This window comes from Microtus oregoni, unplaced genomic scaffold (assembly GCF_018167655.1).
Source record: "Microtus oregoni isolate MIOR12 unplaced genomic scaffold, Mior012 000098F_ref0000018, whole genome shotgun sequence".
Classification (NCBI taxonomy): domain Eukaryota; kingdom Metazoa; phylum Chordata; class Mammalia; order Rodentia; family Cricetidae; genus Microtus; species Microtus oregoni.
In genome coordinates this window covers 1,201,740-1,220,938 of record NW_024544711.1, presented here as the reverse complement: position 1 = coordinate 1,220,938, position 19,199 = coordinate 1,201,740, and the positions used below count along the sequence as shown (strand labels likewise).

General features: G+C 43.0%; 1 protein-coding gene across 1 annotated transcript in view; it reads left to right on the top strand.

The window, feature by feature from the left end:
* LOC121443042 (eukaryotic peptide chain release factor subunit 1) overlaps nt 1-17,948 on the top strand; it is a 30,521-nt gene extending 12,573 nt beyond the window's left edge. Inside the window, exons 3-11 of the mRNA XM_041644731.1 lie at nt 8,721-8,896; nt 9,173-9,312; nt 11,535-11,673; nt 11,865-12,055; nt 12,387-12,516; nt 14,577-14,732; nt 15,124-15,188; nt 16,270-16,417; nt 17,358-17,948. Of these exons, the coding sequence (XP_041500665.1) occupies nt 8,721-8,896; nt 9,173-9,312; nt 11,535-11,673; nt 11,865-12,055; nt 12,387-12,516; nt 14,577-14,732; nt 15,124-15,188; nt 16,270-16,417; nt 17,358-17,440 (1,228 nt within the window). The 3' untranslated portion in view covers nt 17,441-17,948. The remainder of the gene's footprint in view (nt 1-8,720; nt 8,897-9,172; nt 9,313-11,534; nt 11,674-11,864; nt 12,056-12,386; nt 12,517-14,576; nt 14,733-15,123; nt 15,189-16,269; nt 16,418-17,357) is intronic.
* Nucleotides 17,949-19,199: the final 1,251 nt, after the last annotated feature.

The window sequence follows — 19,199 nt, the reverse complement described above, 5'->3', positions numbered from 1 at the left end:
CTCAACCCCAGCTTGGGCTTTAGGAAGCAAATCTCTAGGCTGTTTTGGTCCAGTCCTGAAATAGTTGTATTAGGAGTGGTGACCTGTCTGATAAAACAGCTGGTGAGGTGTGGGTGTTCTGTCTGGTCAAAGTTGTGTTATTTGGTATGATTGTATAAGTAGGATAGCAGAATACTGCAGATGCTGCTGGGCAGTGGCCAAGGAAGTGTGTCTGCTAAACACCCCCAAGATTTATTTGACTGCTGCCTCCTTCAGGAAGAACACCAATTTTCATATGGCAGAAAGATCATACACACAAACATGTCTTTGTTTTTCTTTTTGAAATCTTGTTTGTGTATTCATTTGGTTTCTATGTGTCTGTGTCTCTTTGTGTGTGTGCCCGTGTGCATCTATGTGCATGCATGTGCCACTGTGTATGTGGAGGTCAGAGGACAACTTTGTGGCGTGTCCTTGCATGGGTTTCTTCAGAGAATCACCGCTGCCCATGGGCAGGCTGAAATTGTTTTATTTTGAGACAGAATATCGAATGTCCTAGAGTGTCCTCAAACTCCCTGTACAAGAAAGGTTAAATTTCCAACACGTTTGAGCACAGCATAGGGTGAATGCAGCTTGTGGGCTCTTTGGATTTCTGTTCTTGAATTTAGGCTTGTACTGCAGAGGTGCTTTGCCTTGAGCTGACCAGAAGAGGGTCCTGCTTGGAAGTACACAATTAGACATAATGAATGTTTTGTGTTTGAGATGAGGTCTGGAACTTGCTATGTAAACCAAACCTTAGTAAGACTTACAGGTGAAAGGATACTTCGGTATTGTTTGCCTGAAGTTGACCAAATACATACATCCAGTGAAGTCAGGATCCACTGGTCACCTTCAGTTTTTCTTGTTATATCTTCTGGGTAAAGTTACCACAGAGATGCTTGGCAGCGCTGCGGACTCTGCTCTGTCTTATCCAGTAGATCTGGGTAGAGGAACTTCCCTGTAACAATTGAGTGAGGAAAGGAAAGCTAAATCTTTCCTTCCTGCGTTGTCTTTGCTGTTTTAATTTGACCAAGTTGTGTTTGCTCTGTGTATTTACTATATTTACAAGTACTCTTCCCTGGGAGTCCCAGAAGCTAGCCCTCTAGGTAAATGGTTCTCTGATAATGGAAGTATCCTGGTGAGTATGAGCAGGACAGAGGACCTTGGGAGCTTTGTGTTAGTCATTGATCGTGGTTATATCTTGCTTTTTATGTCTTTGAATTTTTAAGACCTGTGTATGAATCATTGCTATATATCATGATTCTTGGAGTTGTTTTTTTTTTTTTTTAAGTTTTGGGTTGAGTGTAGGGGTCAGAGCAGTCTGTTCTCTCCTATCATGTGGTTTCCAGGAGTTGGAAGTGTCTACCCGCTAAGCTGTCGCACTGGCCCCTCACTGGCTCTTGTTGCTTTGAGACAGAGTCATACTTTGTTCCCAGCTGGCCTGGAACTCTCAGTATGTCAGGTTGTCCTCAAACTTATGGCCATACTGGCTTTGCCTCCTGGCTTAGTCTCCTAAAATCTGGGATTACAGGTATGCACTGCCAACCTCAGCATGCCATATAGTGGCTTCTTTGTGTCTTCTCTGTCATCCTCCTCCTCCTGAGTGTGCTTGAGGTGGGGTGTCGGTCAGGGGACAACTTCAGGTGTGTTGGTTCCTCCTTGTTGGAGACAGGATTTCTTTGTTGTTTCACTTCCTGTTCAAGTAGCTGGCCTTTGGGTTGTGGGAATTCTCCAGTCTCTGCTTTCCATCTTGAGATAGGAGTGTTGTTATTGTTGTTTGTTTTTCTTTTGACAGCTTCCCCACTCACTGGCTAACCAGGAAGCCCTAGGGATCTCCCTCTCTCTGCCTCCTTAGTTACAGGTTGTTTGAGGCTTGCATTGCCATGTCTAGCTTATGTGAGTGCGCTGAGGATCTAGTTCAGATCTTCATGCTTCCAGAGACCGAGGTCTTCTCTAACTGGAACATCTCCCCAGCCCTTACACTGGCTCTTTTCCTACATTTGTTTGTTTGTTTGTTTGGGGGGCATGGTCTTGCCATGTAGCCACGGCTGTTTTGGGCTCTTTGTGTACCACCCTTCCAAGTGCTGGCATTATAAATGTGTAGTCGTTGCCCCCTCCCCCCCCCCTTAACATGTGTAGATGTTTGAGCACCACGTGCATACCTGGTGCCTTCAGAGTCCAGAAAAGGGTCATTAGTTCCCCTAGAGCTGACTTCTTCTGTGAGTCACTGTGTAAATATTGGAACTCTGGGACTTGTGGAAGAGCAACTATTACTCTTAACTGCCAAATCATCTCTCAATACCCTCACTGGCTGTTTTTAATTAGGGTCTTTTGATTTTGGAAAGGAGATATAGTGACAGCGGAGAAGGTGAAGAAACATTAGAATTAGAGAAGGCAAGCAGTGTGGTGTGGTGCACACCCTTCTTAATCCTAGCACTTGGGAGGCTGGGCAGGCAGATCTGGGTTCCAGGCCAGCCAAGGATACATGGTGAGACCCTGTCTCAGAGATGAGGAGGTGGTGAGGATGAGAATATGCTGTAGCTTGCTCTTTATAGCTAGCAGTTTCTCAAGTGTCTGGAGACACTAGGCCTTGCAGATGCCAACCAAGTACTTCATCATTGAGCTACATGCCCTGCTGCAAGAGTTTTGTTTCTCATTCTCATTTTAAGAGGTATTTGCTGTATGTGAACATGAAATACTCAGCTTCCTTGAGATTTTATTCTTGTATTTACACAAACTGGTCTAACAGCTTTGACTCGCCTGGGAAGTAAATGAGTGTGTCTGCTCCGCAACTTTCCTGGCAGAGGCCTTTAATCTGCAGAGTTAACGCTTACATAAAAATTATCAGGCAGTGCTGAACCATTAGGGTTAGTGCCTTGGAGTACTGGGGTACAGGCATGCACTACCCTGCTCTGCTCTACCACAAGCTGTGTTTTTAACATCTAGATTTCAAGCCTTTCTAGCCAAGTGTCTTAGAAAGGTGAGTTAAGAAATAAATGTGTTCCCCACCCCTCCCCACACACACAGAGCAGGGAGAGTTATAGATGGAAACTGGTGGAAGGTAGTTTTGTCCCTAAAATTTCAGGGTGGGTCAGAGATGGATGGACACAATGTATCTTTGGGTGAGAGCCACCCTGCTCTGTCATTGTGATCCTTATCCCCTTGAAACGGGGTCTTTCACTGAACCTCAGCTAGGCTGGCAGCCAGGGAGTCATCGTGTCATGCCCCGTCCTCATCGTCCATCCGTCCGTCCCCCACCCCGGCAGCCCTGTCGTTACCTCCCACTGCCCCAGGGTTACAAGCACATGTTTTTATGTAGATTCTGGGATCTGAACTCCTGTCTTCATGAAGACTTGTACCCATAGAGCTATCTCTTCAGTGCAGTCTTAAACTTTAAGGTAGTATGTTTCACAGTTAGCAACTTGATAGAAATGTACCCAAAAAACCCTGGCAAATTATACCTCTGAATCTGTTTGTTTGTCTGTTTGGGTTTTTTTGTTGTTTGTTTTGTTTTTGGTTTGGTTTTTTTTTTTTTTTTTTGAAACAGGGTTTCTCTGTGTTAGCAGGCTGGCCTAGAACTCAGAGATCCGCCTGTCTGCCTCCAGTGTACTGGGATTAATGGAGTGCGCCACTATGCCCTGCTCTACTTCTGAACCTTTTAAACAGTGGGTTCCAGGAAATAGCCATATCCTATCCCCAAATGTGTCCACTGCTTTATCTTCTCTGGAATGTTACATAGGGGGTGCAAGGTTACCCTGCTGTTCTTACAGCAAAATTGAACCTGTCTTTGTGGAAAATAGATAACTGCTTATCTCAAGGTCATTACTCTGTCCTGCACGCCATTTTTTTCTGGCTTTGAGGTATTTTGGGTTTGCTCAGTTTGTTCCAGTCCTTCAGGACTGGGTTCCTGTGCCATCGACTCCGCTGTTCTCCTTGCTCTGCTCTTTGTCAGTCCCATCTCAGGATACTGCCCTGTAAACAAGGCTGTGTGCTTAGAGCTGTAGCCTGGTTGGTTTTTGTTTGTTTTTGTTTTTTGAGACAGGGTTTCTCTATAGCTTTGGATCATGTCCTAGAACTTGTTCTGTAGACCAAGCTGTCCTAGAACTCAAAGAAATCTGCCTGCCTCTGCCTCACAAGTGTTGGAATCAAAGGAGTGAGCCTCCCTCACCCAGCTTGAACTGGGCCCTTTTGAAGAGAATTCCTATGGTTTCTAAAGTGAATGTATATGCTTCCTTGAAAATTGTTCATCAGGGAAAAAGAGAGAGAAAACTGTTTATATTTAAACTGACTTGTCTTGGGACTGAAGAGGTGGCTCAGCAGGTAGAGCCCTGATTTCTCTTGGAAAGAACTGAGGTTCCAGGGGATTCACTGCCCTCTCTGGCATCTGAGGGCACCAGGGATGCAATAGTGCAGACAAGATAGGCTTGTATACAGGAAAAACACCATACACTTAAAGAATTAATAATTTTGTTTTGTTTTGGGGATGGTTTTAGATAGGGTCTCTGTGTATATCCCTGACTGTCCTGGAACTCATGCTATAGACCAGGCTGGCCTTGAACTCACAGAGCTCTGCCTGTCTCTGCCCTGTGCTGGGATTAAAGGTGTGTGCCACCACCTCCCGGCAAGGGGTGATTTTTTTTTTTATGTGTATGGTGTGTGTGTGTGTGTATCTATATCCTTACACCACATTCATGCATACTTGGTGTGATGGTTGTGAGCCATCATGTGGTTGCTGGGAATTGAGTCTAGGTTTTCTAAGGCAGTGCATTTAACTGCCTAGCCATCTCTCTAGAAACTGGAATGTGTATATGTGCACATGTGGATTCTAGGAAATGAGTTTAAAGGTGTTTCATATATGTACATAAATATTCCGGTCATACTTACCTCCTGTGTCTTAGTTACTTTTCTGTTGCTGTGATACAACACTACCAAAGCAACTTCTAAAGGAAAGAGTTTCTTTGGGCTTATATGTTCCAAGAGGTAGAATCCTGTGTGGAGTGGATCAGCTGACAGCTCCCATCTCCAGCCATAAGCGAGAAGCAGAACAAAATGGGACTAGCACCGAGTCTGTGAAACCTCAAAGCCTGTCCCCAGTGACATTTCTTCCAGCAAGGTCACACCTCCCAAACAATGCCACCAACTGGAGCATTCAAATGCCCAAGACTAATCTGCTTCCTTTTCCTAGCTAGTCCACTTGTACTGTGTGTATTGGCCTACCCATCTGTTGTCACAATGCCTTTTGTTAGGGTTTGTGGGAACCTGCTCCAAGGATGATCTTGAATTTCTGCTACTCCTGCCCCCAACTGTGCTGGTGATCGAACCCAGGGTCTCACACTTGCTTAGCAAGCACTCTACTAACTGAGCTATATCCTAGCCATAACTGATTTTCTTTAATTAAGTGTGATTTACATATCATAAAATATACCCCTTTTAAAAGGTATAACTTGGGGCCTTGTCCTGGTTGTCGGTTGCCATGTAAAACACCCTGACAACAGGCAGCTTAGAAGCAAGAGTTTACTTGAGCAGCGGTTCCAGCCTGAGGTCCATCATTGCGGGAAAGTCAGGCGGGGACTTCATTTCTGCAGTCAAGAACAGAGAAGAAATGTGTACGTGCTTGTTGTAGAATATTATTTTAAGGTGTATTTTGTTCATGTTACATCCGTTTGCACCTGATGCTCCTAATAAAGAGCTGAATGACCAGGAGCAAGGCAGGAGCAAGACTAGGTGGTGAAGGATAGGCAGGACTGGCGGGCAGTGTCTATAGAAGGAGAGGAGGACATCAGGGGCCAGACAGCCACGGAGTAACGGTGAAAGTAAGATTGCAGAGTAAGAAAAGGAAAAGACTCAGAGGTAGTCTGTATAACCTAAGAAAAGCTGGAAAGAAGAAACAAGCCAGTACAGGCCGGGAATGGATGAGAAAGAATAAGCATCCATTTGTGTTTCTTTGTGAGCCAGGTGTGGGCCCCCAAAAAAGCTAAAAGAGTAAAACTTTGCACAGCACATGCTTATGACCACTTTTCTGTTTTCATAGTCAGAGTCTTCCCATGGCACCTACCTATCTAGTTGTTTTCTGAATAATGTATGTAGAAATAACTAGACAGCATGTGGTCTTTTATGATTGATTTTATTTGCTATAATTTAAACTGGTATGAATATCAATCTGTCTTAAAATTCATTTGAATTATGTATATGGGTGTATGAATGCCGCAGCATACATGTGGAGATAAGAGGACAGACAGCCTAAGGGTATTGGCTCTCTCCTTACACCACATAGAGTCCCAAGAATCAAACTCAGGTTATCAGACTTGACAATTAAGTACCTTTACTCACTGATCCATCCCGCCTGCTGGGATCATCCCATATTACACCTATGACATATTGAGCTTTTATTTTTCTGCATCCTGTAACTTCTCTTTTCTAAATTGTGGGTGGGGCTTCATTCACTTCTGTATGTGGAGACCAGAAACCAAGGTTGGATGCCTTATTACTCTCAAGGTTTATGTGTATAAGTGTTTATCAGAATAGATGTGTGGGTCAGAATAGGGCACCAGATCCCCCTGAACTGGACTTACAGTCAATTGCAAGCTGCCATTCGCGTGCTGAGCACTGGACCAACCTGGGTCCAGTGCGATAGCAACAGGTGTTCTGAACCACTGAGTCACTGCTCCAGGCTCCTGTTGTATGTCAAAGCTTTTCCTGGGGAGATGGAACACACACAGCTTTGCTTACCCCAGATAGGGAACCCATGGCAGACCACAGTGCCTTTCTGTGGTCTTTGCAAAAATGTCTATTCAAGCCCTTTTTCCAGTTTTATTTTGTTTTTTCTTTGTTTGTTTGTTTGTTTTTTGGTTTTTCGAGACAGGGTTTCTCTGTGGCTTTGGAGCCTGTCCTGGAACTAGCTCTGTAGACCAGGCTGGCCTCGAACTCACAGAGATCGGCCTGCCTCTGCCTCCCGAGTGCTGGGATTAAAGGCGTGCGCCACCATCGCCCGGCTCCAGTTTTATTTTGTATTGGTGATTGAACCTAGTGCTTGCTTAGCAAACACTCTGCCACTGACCTATGTCCTTCGCTGGCTTTTGTTATGTCTGTTTGTGTAAGGCTTGTTTTGAGACAAGGTGGCCTCCTACTCAGATCATCTGCCTGCACATACCCCATGCCCAGGCTTTGCTGGTTTTTAATTTGGGTTGTCTTTTTGTCGTTGAGTGCTGGGAGTTGTTTACATGTTCTATGTAATCTTTTCAGAAATCTTACATGATTTTTACACATTATCTTATGTGTTATCTTTGTGTATGGTACACACATGGGTGTTCGTGTGTGCATACACATGTTTGGAAGGAAACCAGAGGCTGGCATCGGGTATTTTTCTTTATCAGTCTCCACTTGTGATTTGAGATGATCTCCACTTGAACCTGTGAGCCTCCTTAGTGCTTGCATGTGGCAGATGCCTTTACCTGCTGAAGCTTCTCTCTCTGGCGTTGGTCATCTTAATCAACTTCATGTGTATAGTCATTATAGATGAGTATGTTCACATTGTAAACCAGTCTTCAGAACTCTTTTCAACTTACAAAACTGGTTTATGTTGCTGCTGACATGCCCTGCACTACTCCTTGGTGTTAGAATTTGAACCTGTGACTTCATGCATGCTAGACAAAACAGAACTAGAAATATTGAAACCAGGTGTAACTGCTGCTGGTGGTGTTTTGAAAGTGCGGGTTAAAGAGGTGGTATTCTCCTGGGTCATCTTTTGGCTCTTGATATTTGAATTTGTTTGGATACTTAATTAGGTTCTCAGTGAGTTATTCTTCTAAAATTTTAATTTGTGTGTTTGTACATGCATGTTATGTGATAGACTTTATTGTCTACCGCCCTTGGAGATGGTGTTACTAGGCATGTGCAGAACACCTGTTGTGTTGCAAGGCTTCTGGGACTCAGCTTCAGGCTTTCATGATAGTGAAACAAGATGCTCTCTCAGTTACCCAGCCATCTTTTGCCCCTGTATGACTTCTGTAAAATGTTTGAGTCAAACCAGTGTAATCCAAACACATTCTTGGTAGCATGCCCCTTTAATCCCAGCACTCTGAGAGGCAGAGATAGGAGGATTTCTGTAGTCTACATAGCTGCAGAACTATACAGAACGACCCTATCTCAAGGGGGTGGGGGGAGCCAAGCACAAAATATTAGGATACAAATTGTTTCATAACTGGGATATTTGTGAATTGTCGTACTCTCCTATCAAGAAAGCCTTGGGTATGCTGAATTGGTGTTTGAGGATTTTTGTGGCAACCTAGAATTTAAGGAGAAAGGGTGATATTAAGTGAAATATTTGTCTGGACACCGGAAGACTTGTTGCGTTATCTTGGCATAGCTTCTCCCACTGAAGAACAACCAGAACCTAAGCCTCTACTGTTGACAGGCTTCATTCATGGTAAAATTCCAGCTTGTTGGTCCTCCACAGCAACCTCTTCTCTTCGTCTTTGAATATGAGGTTTTCCCTTTGAGTGCCTTCATTACTCGGCTAATCTCCGTTTTGAAGTAATTGCGCTGTCTGCTGGCTCTTGTTAGGCTTCTTTGGGAAATGCACTGATGTGCTTACTGCCTTTCTAGTGCCGTTTAGATGGTGTGTTTTTATGATTTCTGGAGCGCCTCACCGTAGCTCGTTTTACTGGTGGTAAGCATGAATTTAAACTGGTGTTTCTCTTCTCCAGCAATGGCACGAGCATGATATCGCTGATCATTCCTCCCAAAGACCAGATTTCACGAGTGGCAAAGATGTTAGCAGACGAATTTGGAACTGCTTCTAACATTAAGTCACGAGTAAACCGCCTTTCAGTCCTGGGAGCCATCACATCTGTACAACAGAGACTCAAACTTTATAACAAAGGTAACCGTTTCCCTGTCCGCTCTGCCTGCTCTGCTCCGCTCCTGCCGTAGGGCCTTACTGCTGTGTCTTCAGCTAGCTGATGTTTAGCTTTTTCATCCATTGAGCGCTGAGTGCTATTTGCTGTGCTTAAGGAATAAATCCTACTGAAACATCTCAGAGGAAGTTTTGCAAATGGGGTGAGAATTTTGCCTATGAGTCTCAAGGGTTTTTCTGATTTATTTAAGTTATGGTTATGGGAACAATTAAAAGTAGAGAAATTGTTTATGTTCTTTGCAGTACCTCCAAATGGTCTGGTTGTTTACTGTGGAACGATTGTAACAGAAGAAGGAAAGGAAAAGAAAGTCAACATTGACTTTGAACCTTTCAAACCTATTAATACATCATTGTATTTGTGTGACAACAAGTTTCATACAGAGGTAAGAGTGAGCACAGAAGCCCCGTGCCCATTAGCGGCTACTGTCCTTCCTTCAGCTTCTGCAGCTCCAGTCCACTGCTAATGTACTTTCTATTAATAGTTTGGCTTACACGTTCTTATATTGGAATTGTACAGTCTAGCCTTTTTCAAGATTGTTTGTGTGGTAGCATATTTCTGTACTGTTCTGCCACTCTGTCATTGAGCACTCTGTGGTATACATCGATGTCTGGGTGGTTTTCACTGTCTGGCTTTCATGAACAATGCCACTGAACATTCATGCACAGGGATTTGTTTGTGTAACCATTTCTTTTATTTTTTGTAGATTATATATGTAGAAAGAAATAGAACTGGTAGCTCAGATAGTAATCATAGTTCATCTTTTGAGAAATCACTTTTCTAAACCATAGGCAACTTTTTACATAAGTATTTTTCCTTTTCTTTTCTGTGTGGGGGGTGCTGGTGTTGGAGGACAAGGTGTATATTGCTGAGGCTGGTTTTAAATTCCTAATCCTCCTGCCTCCACCTCTGAAGTGCTGGGCACTCCATCTGGACATCCTCCGTCACAACTCTTTTCAGAATAATGCATGTTTTTTATGATACTGCTCATTGGGATGTTTGAGGAAAATGCTAAGGAAAACGAATTAGAGGCAGGTGATTGGTTACCTCTGGCTGGCCTATATTCTTGCACCTTAGCACTAAGTTCACAAATTCTTCAAAAAGAAGCAAATAAAATGCATTTGATGCTTGTTTTGGGTTTTGTTTGTTTTTTGTTTTTCCTGTTATAAAACCCGAGTGAGTGCTAACTCTGATGAACATTAATGGTGGAAAAGAAACCTCATTAGACTGACCCAGATCAGTCAGCAGTGAGCAATCAGGAATTCACAGCTGGCTCCGAGTTCAGTCTCTTGCCTTTCATCAACCTAGAGAAAACCCTCTGCAGTGGAATTAGAACTGACATTTGTCTGCAGTTTACAGTGGCTGATTTTTGCTAACGTGACAGGAATTCCAATCCCAGTTGAATCTTGCTTGACTGTATGGTGGTCTAGCTTAACTTTTTCTTAGCTTCTAAGTTAGTGCCTGGCAAAGGCCGCTTGGAACTGTTAGCGATTCTATCTGACAGATGTACTTATATCAACTTTGAAAGCAGATTTTGGATCGTTCTGACTTAAAAAGTACCCAATAGCTGTATTGTCTGACTTTAGATTGGTTATTACATTAGCATAACTGATTTTTACTGTTCTTCCAATAATCATTAAAATGACTAGTAGAGGTAAGGATGGAGATTCTAGTACCCTCAAAACCCAACTTTGACCCATACCTAGTTTTTTACATGGATACAAACTAAGGTCCTTACGCATAGCAAGCACCGTACCTACCAAGCCACTTTCCCTCTCAGCCCCTATTGGAGTTTAGTTGTTGAGACAAACTGTTCTCAACATAGCTGGGCGGTGGTGGCGCACGCCTTTAATCCCAGCCCTTGGGAGGCAGAGGCAGGCGGATCTCTGAATTCGTGGCCAGCCTGGTCTACAGAGTGAATTCCAGGACAGGCTCCAAAGCTGTAGAGAGATTCTGTCTCAAAAATGAATGAATGAATAAATACATAAATAAATTTAATAAAGGTTTTTGTACACCCAAGGATGACCTTGAACTTCTGATCCTTTCCACCTGAAGACAAGTTACAAGTGTTACAAGTGAATCCCAAAACCTGATTTTCTTGTTTTGTTTTGTTTAAGGCAGGGTCTTGCTGTCTAACCTAGGCTAGCATTTTGGACTCAACTCTCATGCCTCTGCTTCCCAAGTGCTGGTATTAAAGGCATGCCATCACACCAAATTTACAATATATGTATCTTACTACTGTTTCATTTGTCCAAAAATAGGTTGCTAATTCAGTAGCCTGCATTCTAGACATCTTTATAAAGGTTTCTTATTCATTAATTAAAGTAGAATGAAAGATATATCAGTTCTTCATTATGGTGAAATCCAGATAAGTCACCTTAACTGCTTTTAGCTGTGCCGTTCAGTGTGTACGAGCACCATCTTATCCCAGAGCTAATCCTGTAACTGTAAACAAGTGTTTCCTGCAGATGGAAACTCCATAGTCATAGCTAATGTCCGTACTTACTCCATTCCCTCCATAGTGTAAGAGCTCGTGTGTCGCTGAACTTTGTCTCTGCCTTGACAGAACCCTGGAGTTCATTGTACAGTGTTGTGTTTGTTTTTTAGGCTCTTACAGCATTACTTTCAGATGACAGCAAGTTTGGTTTTATTGTAATAGACGGCAGTGGTGCTCTTTTTGGCACGCTCCAGGGAAACACCAGAGAAGTCCTGCACAAATTCACTGTGGATCTCCCAAAGAAACACGGTATGTAGGAGGAGCGCCTGAGTCCTTTTGCTTCCCTCTAGCAGTAGTCATGAAGCTCAGTTTGTACTAAACAGTTGGGGGGGGGGGGGGTCCTTTTCCTCTGTAGCTTGACTGGTTATTTTGTTTCTACTTCATGGCCTATTGTACTCTTTAATCTTTAACCCTTTCTTCCCCATACTTTTGTATCAAAGGCAGAGGAGGTCAATCAGCCTTGCGTTTTGCCCGTTTAAGAATGGAAAAGCGACATAACTATGTTCGAAAAGTAGCAGAGACTGCTGTGCAGCTGTTTATTTCTGGAGACAAAGTAAATGTGGCTGGTCTGGTTTTAGCTGGATCAGCTGACTTTAAAACTGAACTAAGTCAGTCTGACATGTTTGATCAGGTAAGAAATAAGAAACAGCCGGATAGAGTCTCTAATGTGGGGTACATTCGTCCCCAGCATATTATGCGTGTGTTCGTATTCCTAGCCATAAATTCCCTAAGTACTAAAAAAAAATCTCTGGGTAGCGATGGCTCAGTGGTTAAAGGCACACACGGCTTTTACAGAAGACCTAAATTTGGTCCTAGTGCCCACATCAGATGGCAGACAAATACCTGTAACTCCAGCTCCTGGTGGCCAATAACTTTTTATTTATTTATTTTTTTTAAGGGAGAGAGTGGAATTTTACTAAAGGTATTTAAGGTCCTAATGTTTTTATTTTTATTTGTGTCAGAGGTTGCAATCGAAAGTTTTAAAATTAGTTGATATATCCTATGGTGGTGAAAATGGATTCAACCAAGCCATTGAATTATCTACTGAAGTTCTCTCCAACGTGAAGTTCATCCAAGAGAAGAAATTAATAGGTATCACTGAAATGCTATTTTGCTTATCCTGTGAAATGTTTTTGGTATGATGTCTGAAGAAAGACACTAAAAAGGTATAAAAGAAAGGGCAAGCCAGGGGGTGGTGGTGCATGCCTTTAATCCCAGCACTGGGGAGGCAGAGACAGACAGATCTATGTGAGTTCGAGACCAGCCTGGTCTACAGAGCTAGTTCCAAGATGGGCTCCAAAGCTACAGAGAAACCCTGTCTTGGAAATGAAAAGAAAGGAAAAACAAAAACAAAAAAAAAATCCAGGCAACCAGGTGGTGGTGGTAGTGGTTGGAAGGCAGAGACAGTCGATCTTATTGAGTTCGAGGCTTTCCTGGTCTACAAAGCGAGTAAGACAGCCAGGACTGTTACACAGAGAAACCCTGTCTTTAAAAAAAGAAAAGAAAAATCAGGTGGTAGTGGTGCATACCTTTATTCCCAGCACCTGGGAGGCAGAGACAGAGAACTCTTGAGTTGGAAACCAGCCTGGTCTACAGATGCCCTCTAGAACAGGTTCAAAAGCTACAGAGAAACATTGTCTCAAAACACCCCACCCTACCCCTCAAAAAAGGGAAGGAGAAAGAAAGAGCTAGATGTAGTAGTTGATATTAGAAATCCCCACACTAGGGTGATTGAGCTTAGATCAAGGTCATCCGTAAGAGCTTTTAGGGCCTTTGTCTGTCTCAAACAAAGCTAAAGTGAAAAAAAAAAAGTAAAAGAATAGAAAACTAAACATTTTCACTGAGGGGGAAGAAGTATCAGCTGGGGCTGGAGAAGATGGCTCAGTGATTAAGAACACTGCCTCCTTTTCCAGAGGATTTTTCACTGAGGAAAAAAAGTATCAGCTGTGGCCAGAGAGATGACTTGGGTTAAGAGCACTGCCTGCTCTTCCAAAGGTCTAGAGAGTTCAATTCCCAGCAACCACATGGTAACTCACAATCATTCATAATAAGATACGGTGTCCTCTTTTTAGCCTGTAGGCATACATGCAGACGGAACACTGTTTACATAATAAATACATCTTTAAAAACAAAGTATTAGCTGGACATGTCTATGTAATCTTATCACTCAGGAAGCTGAGGTAGTGGTATTGCCACAAGTTCCAACCAGCCTGATTTTCAAGGTGAGATTCTGGGATGAGGGCTGGGTCCAGTGGCGAAGTGGCTCAGTAAATAGAGTGCTTACCTAGCATTCAACAAGACCCTCGAGTCAATTCACAGCACCAGTATAATATACTTTAGGGGGAGCCTGTAATCCCAGCACTCTGTGGTAGAGGCAGGAAGATCAGAAGTTCAAGGTCATCCTTAACTCTAAAGTACAGCACCAGCCTTAAAAGGGTGACTCGGGAGGACCTAGGAGCTCAACAGAAATGATCCAGAAACCCTTGGTTTCCTCAACCACATGGGCCTAAGGCCATGAACAGCTAGACACTGGAACAGGCTCGCTGTGATGGGTCAGCTGCCAAGCCTGGGACTGAAAGTGGGATTCTCTTTATAGCGATCAGGACTGCTGGAACTGATTGCATAACCTTGTGAGTTACAAAATCCAGAGCTGTGCAAGGCCCTTAGAGAAATTTGCATATAGCACATGTACATCGTCCCATGTACTTTAAATTATCTCTCAATTACTTACACTACCTTGTAAATGTCATATAAATAATGTACCTTTTAATATATTGTAAATATTATATAAGTAACCATATGTTATTTAGGTTACAGTGACAAGTAAATGTATGTTCAAAAACAACCGGCCGGGCGGTGGTGGCGCACGCCTTTAATCCCAGCACTCGGGAGGCAGAGGCAGGCGGATCTCTGTGAGTTCGAGACCAGCCTGGTCTACAAGTGCTAGTTCCAGGACAGGCTCCAAAACCACAGAGAAACCCTGTCTCAGAAAAAAAACAAAACAAAACAAAAAAAACAACCATTGCATGCTTAGTTCTCTAGTACCTCTTGGTATGCTGTGCTTACTTTTCTGCGTGTTTAATCCATAGTTGACTAAGTTCATGGATATCAAGAGCCACCGTATATTTTATTGTTATGTCCCTAATCCACAGGGCGATACTTTGATGAAATTAGCCAGGACACAGGCAAGTACTGTTTTGGAGTTGAAGATACACTAAAGGCTTTGGAAATGGGAGCTGTAGAGATTTTAATAGTCTATGAAAATCTGGATATAATGAGATACGTTCTTCATTGCCAAGGCACAGAAGGTAAAAAAAGATGAAAAAATTGTTGCTGTCTATTACATTTCTCTGTGTTCGGGAAGCCTTGGTTTCAGGCGCAGTTAGAAGGGAGCATATAATTGCATAGGATTTAGGATCATGTGTCATGTTGTGTCTCTGTCTGTGTCCATGTTGTATTCCTGCTACTGCCGCCCCCACCCCCATCTATTTGATGGCTGTTCGCAGTTGAAGTTGACAAGGAACGGGGCTGTGTCTTGGATGTTTCCCTATAGTGGCAGAGTACAAGGGCTGTATACTGGGGTGTTTATGGGAATATTTAGTTCAGGAGTCCTGTTCTTATCTGATCTCCTTATTCTGTTAGTATTGTGAGAGCCAGGATAACACTTTTTTTTTTCTTTTTTAACTTTTAATACTACAGAGGAGAAAATTCTCTATTTAACTCCAGAACAAGAGAAGGATAAGTCTCACTTCACAGACAAAGAGGTATGTAAACCTGAGTTCCTTTTGTAAGGGTAACATACGAAAGCATGAGTGCTAGAGCACGCGATCTGACTCCAGGGGAGGGGTCGCGTTAGTAAGGGCTGGGTGTGGTGTGCACCTGTAATCTCAGACGCACTCTGGGTGCAAGGCCAGCTAGCTACAACTACACGAGATGGTAGCTAGTTGATTATTTCAGTATTTCCCCTCTGGCTATGGCCTCAGCAACAAAATATCAAACCATACTTAGCCAAAAAAGGTTAAGAAATCAGGAAAACACTCTTATCCTTGAAATAACGTAGATTTAATTTGAGTAGCGCTGTCCCACCCTGTGAGACCTATTTTGTTTTATTAACATTTTATCAGCTTTTCCTTTGAACTTAACTAAATTTATAAATGCATTGCCGTGGTTAATAATGAATGCTACATTCCTAACCAAGACAGCTATAATGGCAACTGCCCTGAGTTTTGAGTTGGGCTGATGAGGAAGAGGACATGCTGCCCGAGAGCCGACTCCAGCTGTTTGTCTTCTGACGGCCGCGTGTGCCTAATGGCATGTTGACGTCATATACATACATACTGCATGCTGTTGAAAACAAGGCTGACAGGGGCTGAGGAGATGGTACAACAACTAAGAGCACGTGTTCTTGCCGAGGACCGGGTTTGGTTCCTAACATCTACATGGTAGCTCCCAGCTGTCTATAATTCCACTTCCTGGGCAGCAGGCACAAATGTGGTGGTTTTGTTTGTTTGTTTTGTATTTTAATCTGCCATGTCTCTTCTGGGCTGTTGAATAAAGAGGAACTACAGCAACCTAGTTTATAGAATCAACAATAGGAATCATTAGACTACTAAGTATAGTTTGACATTTTATTGCTGAGGCTACAGCCTGAGGGAAAATACTGAAATAATCAGTTTATTAACCATCTCAGTTATTCAGTTATGTTCCCAAGAACCAGGATATTTTTAAGATTATACATTTATAGTACTCAGTGGGTAAGAGGATCAGTGAAGATGGGCTGGGGCATTGAGGGTCCTAAACTCTGTGTTCTGATCCCATTGTTTCTGTGTCCTGACTGCCCTATAGACTGGACAAGAACATGAATTGATTGAGAGCATGCCCCTTTTGGAATGGTTTGCTAACAACTATAAAAAATTTGGAGCTACACTAGAAATTGTCACAGATAAGTCACAAGAAGGATCACAGTTTGTAAAAGGATTTGGTGGAATTGGAGGTGAGTAGCAAACTCTAAACAGGATTTTTTTTTTTAACCAGGACCTCTTGTGGCTAGCCTGAAATAAATTAGTTCAAGTGGCATATGCTCGCTCTACTTGAAAGGTGGTTGGAACAGCAGGTGGAGGCATATTCCTTAGTTTGAACCAAAAAAGTTTTTTATTAGCATATATTTATGTGTAATAATGGATCGTGTATCTGTGATTTGTTTGTTTGCTTTGGTTTTTCAAGACTTGGTTTCTCTGAGTAGCCCTGGCTGTCCTGGAAATTGCTTTGTAGACTGGGCTGGTCTTGGACTCAGAGATCTGCCTGCCTGTTCTTCCCAAGTCGTGGGACTAATGGGACTGAAGACTTGTACTAGCATGTTTTTTTTTTTTAATGCATGTACATGATGTATTTAATATTTAATCTCTGGGGTTTTGTTTGGTGTGTTTCTGTGTGGGGCATGCATATGGAGGTCAGACAGCTTACATAAATCGGTTCCCTCCTTCCACCTGTGAGTCCTGGGCATCTGCTTGTGCAGCAGTGCCTTTACCTACAGAACCATCTTGTTGGGCCTGTGTTTGTTTGGGGAGTACAGCTTTGTGTCTACAAACACTCTGGTGTCAAAGGAAAACTGGGAGTCCACTCTTCCATCACGTGGGTTCCAGGAATGGAATGGCATCAGGTTTAGCACATGCATTATTATTCTCTATTCCACTTCTCCCTCTCCATTATGTTTTCTTTGAGGGGGTGGGTCTGAGACTCACTGTGCCACCCAAATTGGCCTCTAACTGAGCAATCCTTGTACCTTGGCCTCCCAAGCACTGAAATTTGTATTTGTGAGCCACCATGCCTAATCATTGCCATTTTGTAATTTGGGAAGAAGATGGGCTTCTCTTGGAAGAGCAATCCTTCCTGCTTAAAGAACCCAGATCACTCACTCTGCTTTGCTTCTTCAGGTATCTTGCGGTACCGAGTAGATTTCCAGGGAATGGAATACCAAGGAGGAGACGATGAATTTTTTGACCTTGATGACTACTAGGTAGTCGACATGGGTCCGGCAAAATGTGCCTCACCCTCCAGCATTCAACCCAAGGAGCATACCCGTGGTGGAATCCAAACAGATCCCTGCCTTACAATTGGAACATTTCCAGAACTTAATCCGTGAGCATTGGATACTGAAAAGAAAGCGAAACAAAACCAGACCCAACCCTACACTTTGTCATGGAGTCAGCGCAGCAGCCACAACTAAGTCCTAAATGCCACTGGACTAATTTAAAAAAGAACCCCAGTTTTTACTTTTACTTGATGGTAAAATTGGTTGCTCTTGTATTTTATGAAAAAAAATGATTTTTTTAACCTTCATACATAGAAGCAAAAATACTTTAACTGCTGTAAACCTTCAAAAGTTAGTAGAAGTGAGATCATACTGGTTTGTTTCTTATTTTGATCAGAGAATAACTAAATTGCTGCATTTCGCAGTGACCCATTTACATGGCATTCTCAGCTTAGACTGCACAAGAAGAAATATATGTGGTGAAATATTGGAACTGTTTCTCTCTTGGTCTCTGTTTAATGTTGAAAGGGTGAGCTAATAGGAGGCAATTTCAGCTTCACTCCCGCACACTTCCCACTCCCAGACTGTCTGTTTCAAAGGTGCAGATTGTGTTGCAAAGTCAGACTGAGTGCTGAAACATTGGGGCCAGCGCATTCTTGGCTTCCATCTTTTTGGAGGCACATTTGTGCCAAGGATTTGGGAGCCCTTAGTGTCACTAACATTAATGAAGCTCCTCCCTTTTGTCTCAGCTTAGTAGGAACCAGTGTGGGATGGACATGATGGGGCTTCTGTGCTATTGCTGGGATTGGGAGAAATAAAACATGCAATTTAAGTGGAACCAAAAAAAAAATGCAAAGATGATTTTGCTTGGATGTATTCTTGATAAACGGAGGTGGTCGTGTTTCCTTGTGTTGGGTGGCATGAGATTATGTGTTTTGATTTTTTTTTTCTTCCAAATGAACTGCAAGGTTTTTCACATGAACAACAGACAAGACATGTATGACTGCATGTTTCTCAGACCCCTGGTGGGGCTGGAGCATCTGTTTCACAAGTGGGACTTACAGCACTCTCAGATGAGAAAGTATGGGAGGAGGGTGGGAAGGGCGGGGGGGAGGGATGGGACACAGCTTCTGGCACCATGGATTAAACCATGTTAGATCCAAAAGTTGGCCGAAAACCTGAAGCTTATGCTTCACAGCTGGGCTGTAAGTTGGATTTGAGCCCAGTTGAAGTACAAGGTCGTGTTGTGCTCAAGGTGGTGACAGTAAAGGAAGTGTAGGATGTGCCCGGTGGCAGCAATGGGGAAAGCATACCAAGTGGACTTTGAAGGACCAAAGGTTTTAAAGTCAGTTGGTATCACCCACACTCACCAGGGTGGTGGGGTACATTGGGTTTCAAATTGGGTACTTTTAACACTTTAGTGCCTGACTGCTGTTCTTCACTGACTTGACTCAGTCACTTGTAGCTTTATTGGTCTGAACCAGCTCCTTGTTCCCAGGTTACAGACCTGCCTATCGTTCCAATAATCCTGTTTCACTTGAATGAAGGGAGTATGTCTTAAATGTAAAGCTTCTGGTTCTCACACTGTACTCTGAGGTCCAAATGACTGTCTGTCGTGTAACCCGATGTCTCAACCCCCAGTGAGAAGTCAATTCTCTCGTGTTCACCAACATGGCAGGCTTCACCAGAACAGGCTTTTGCTTTGGGCTCTGCTGTTTGTTTGCAGAACACCCAAGAGCAAGCA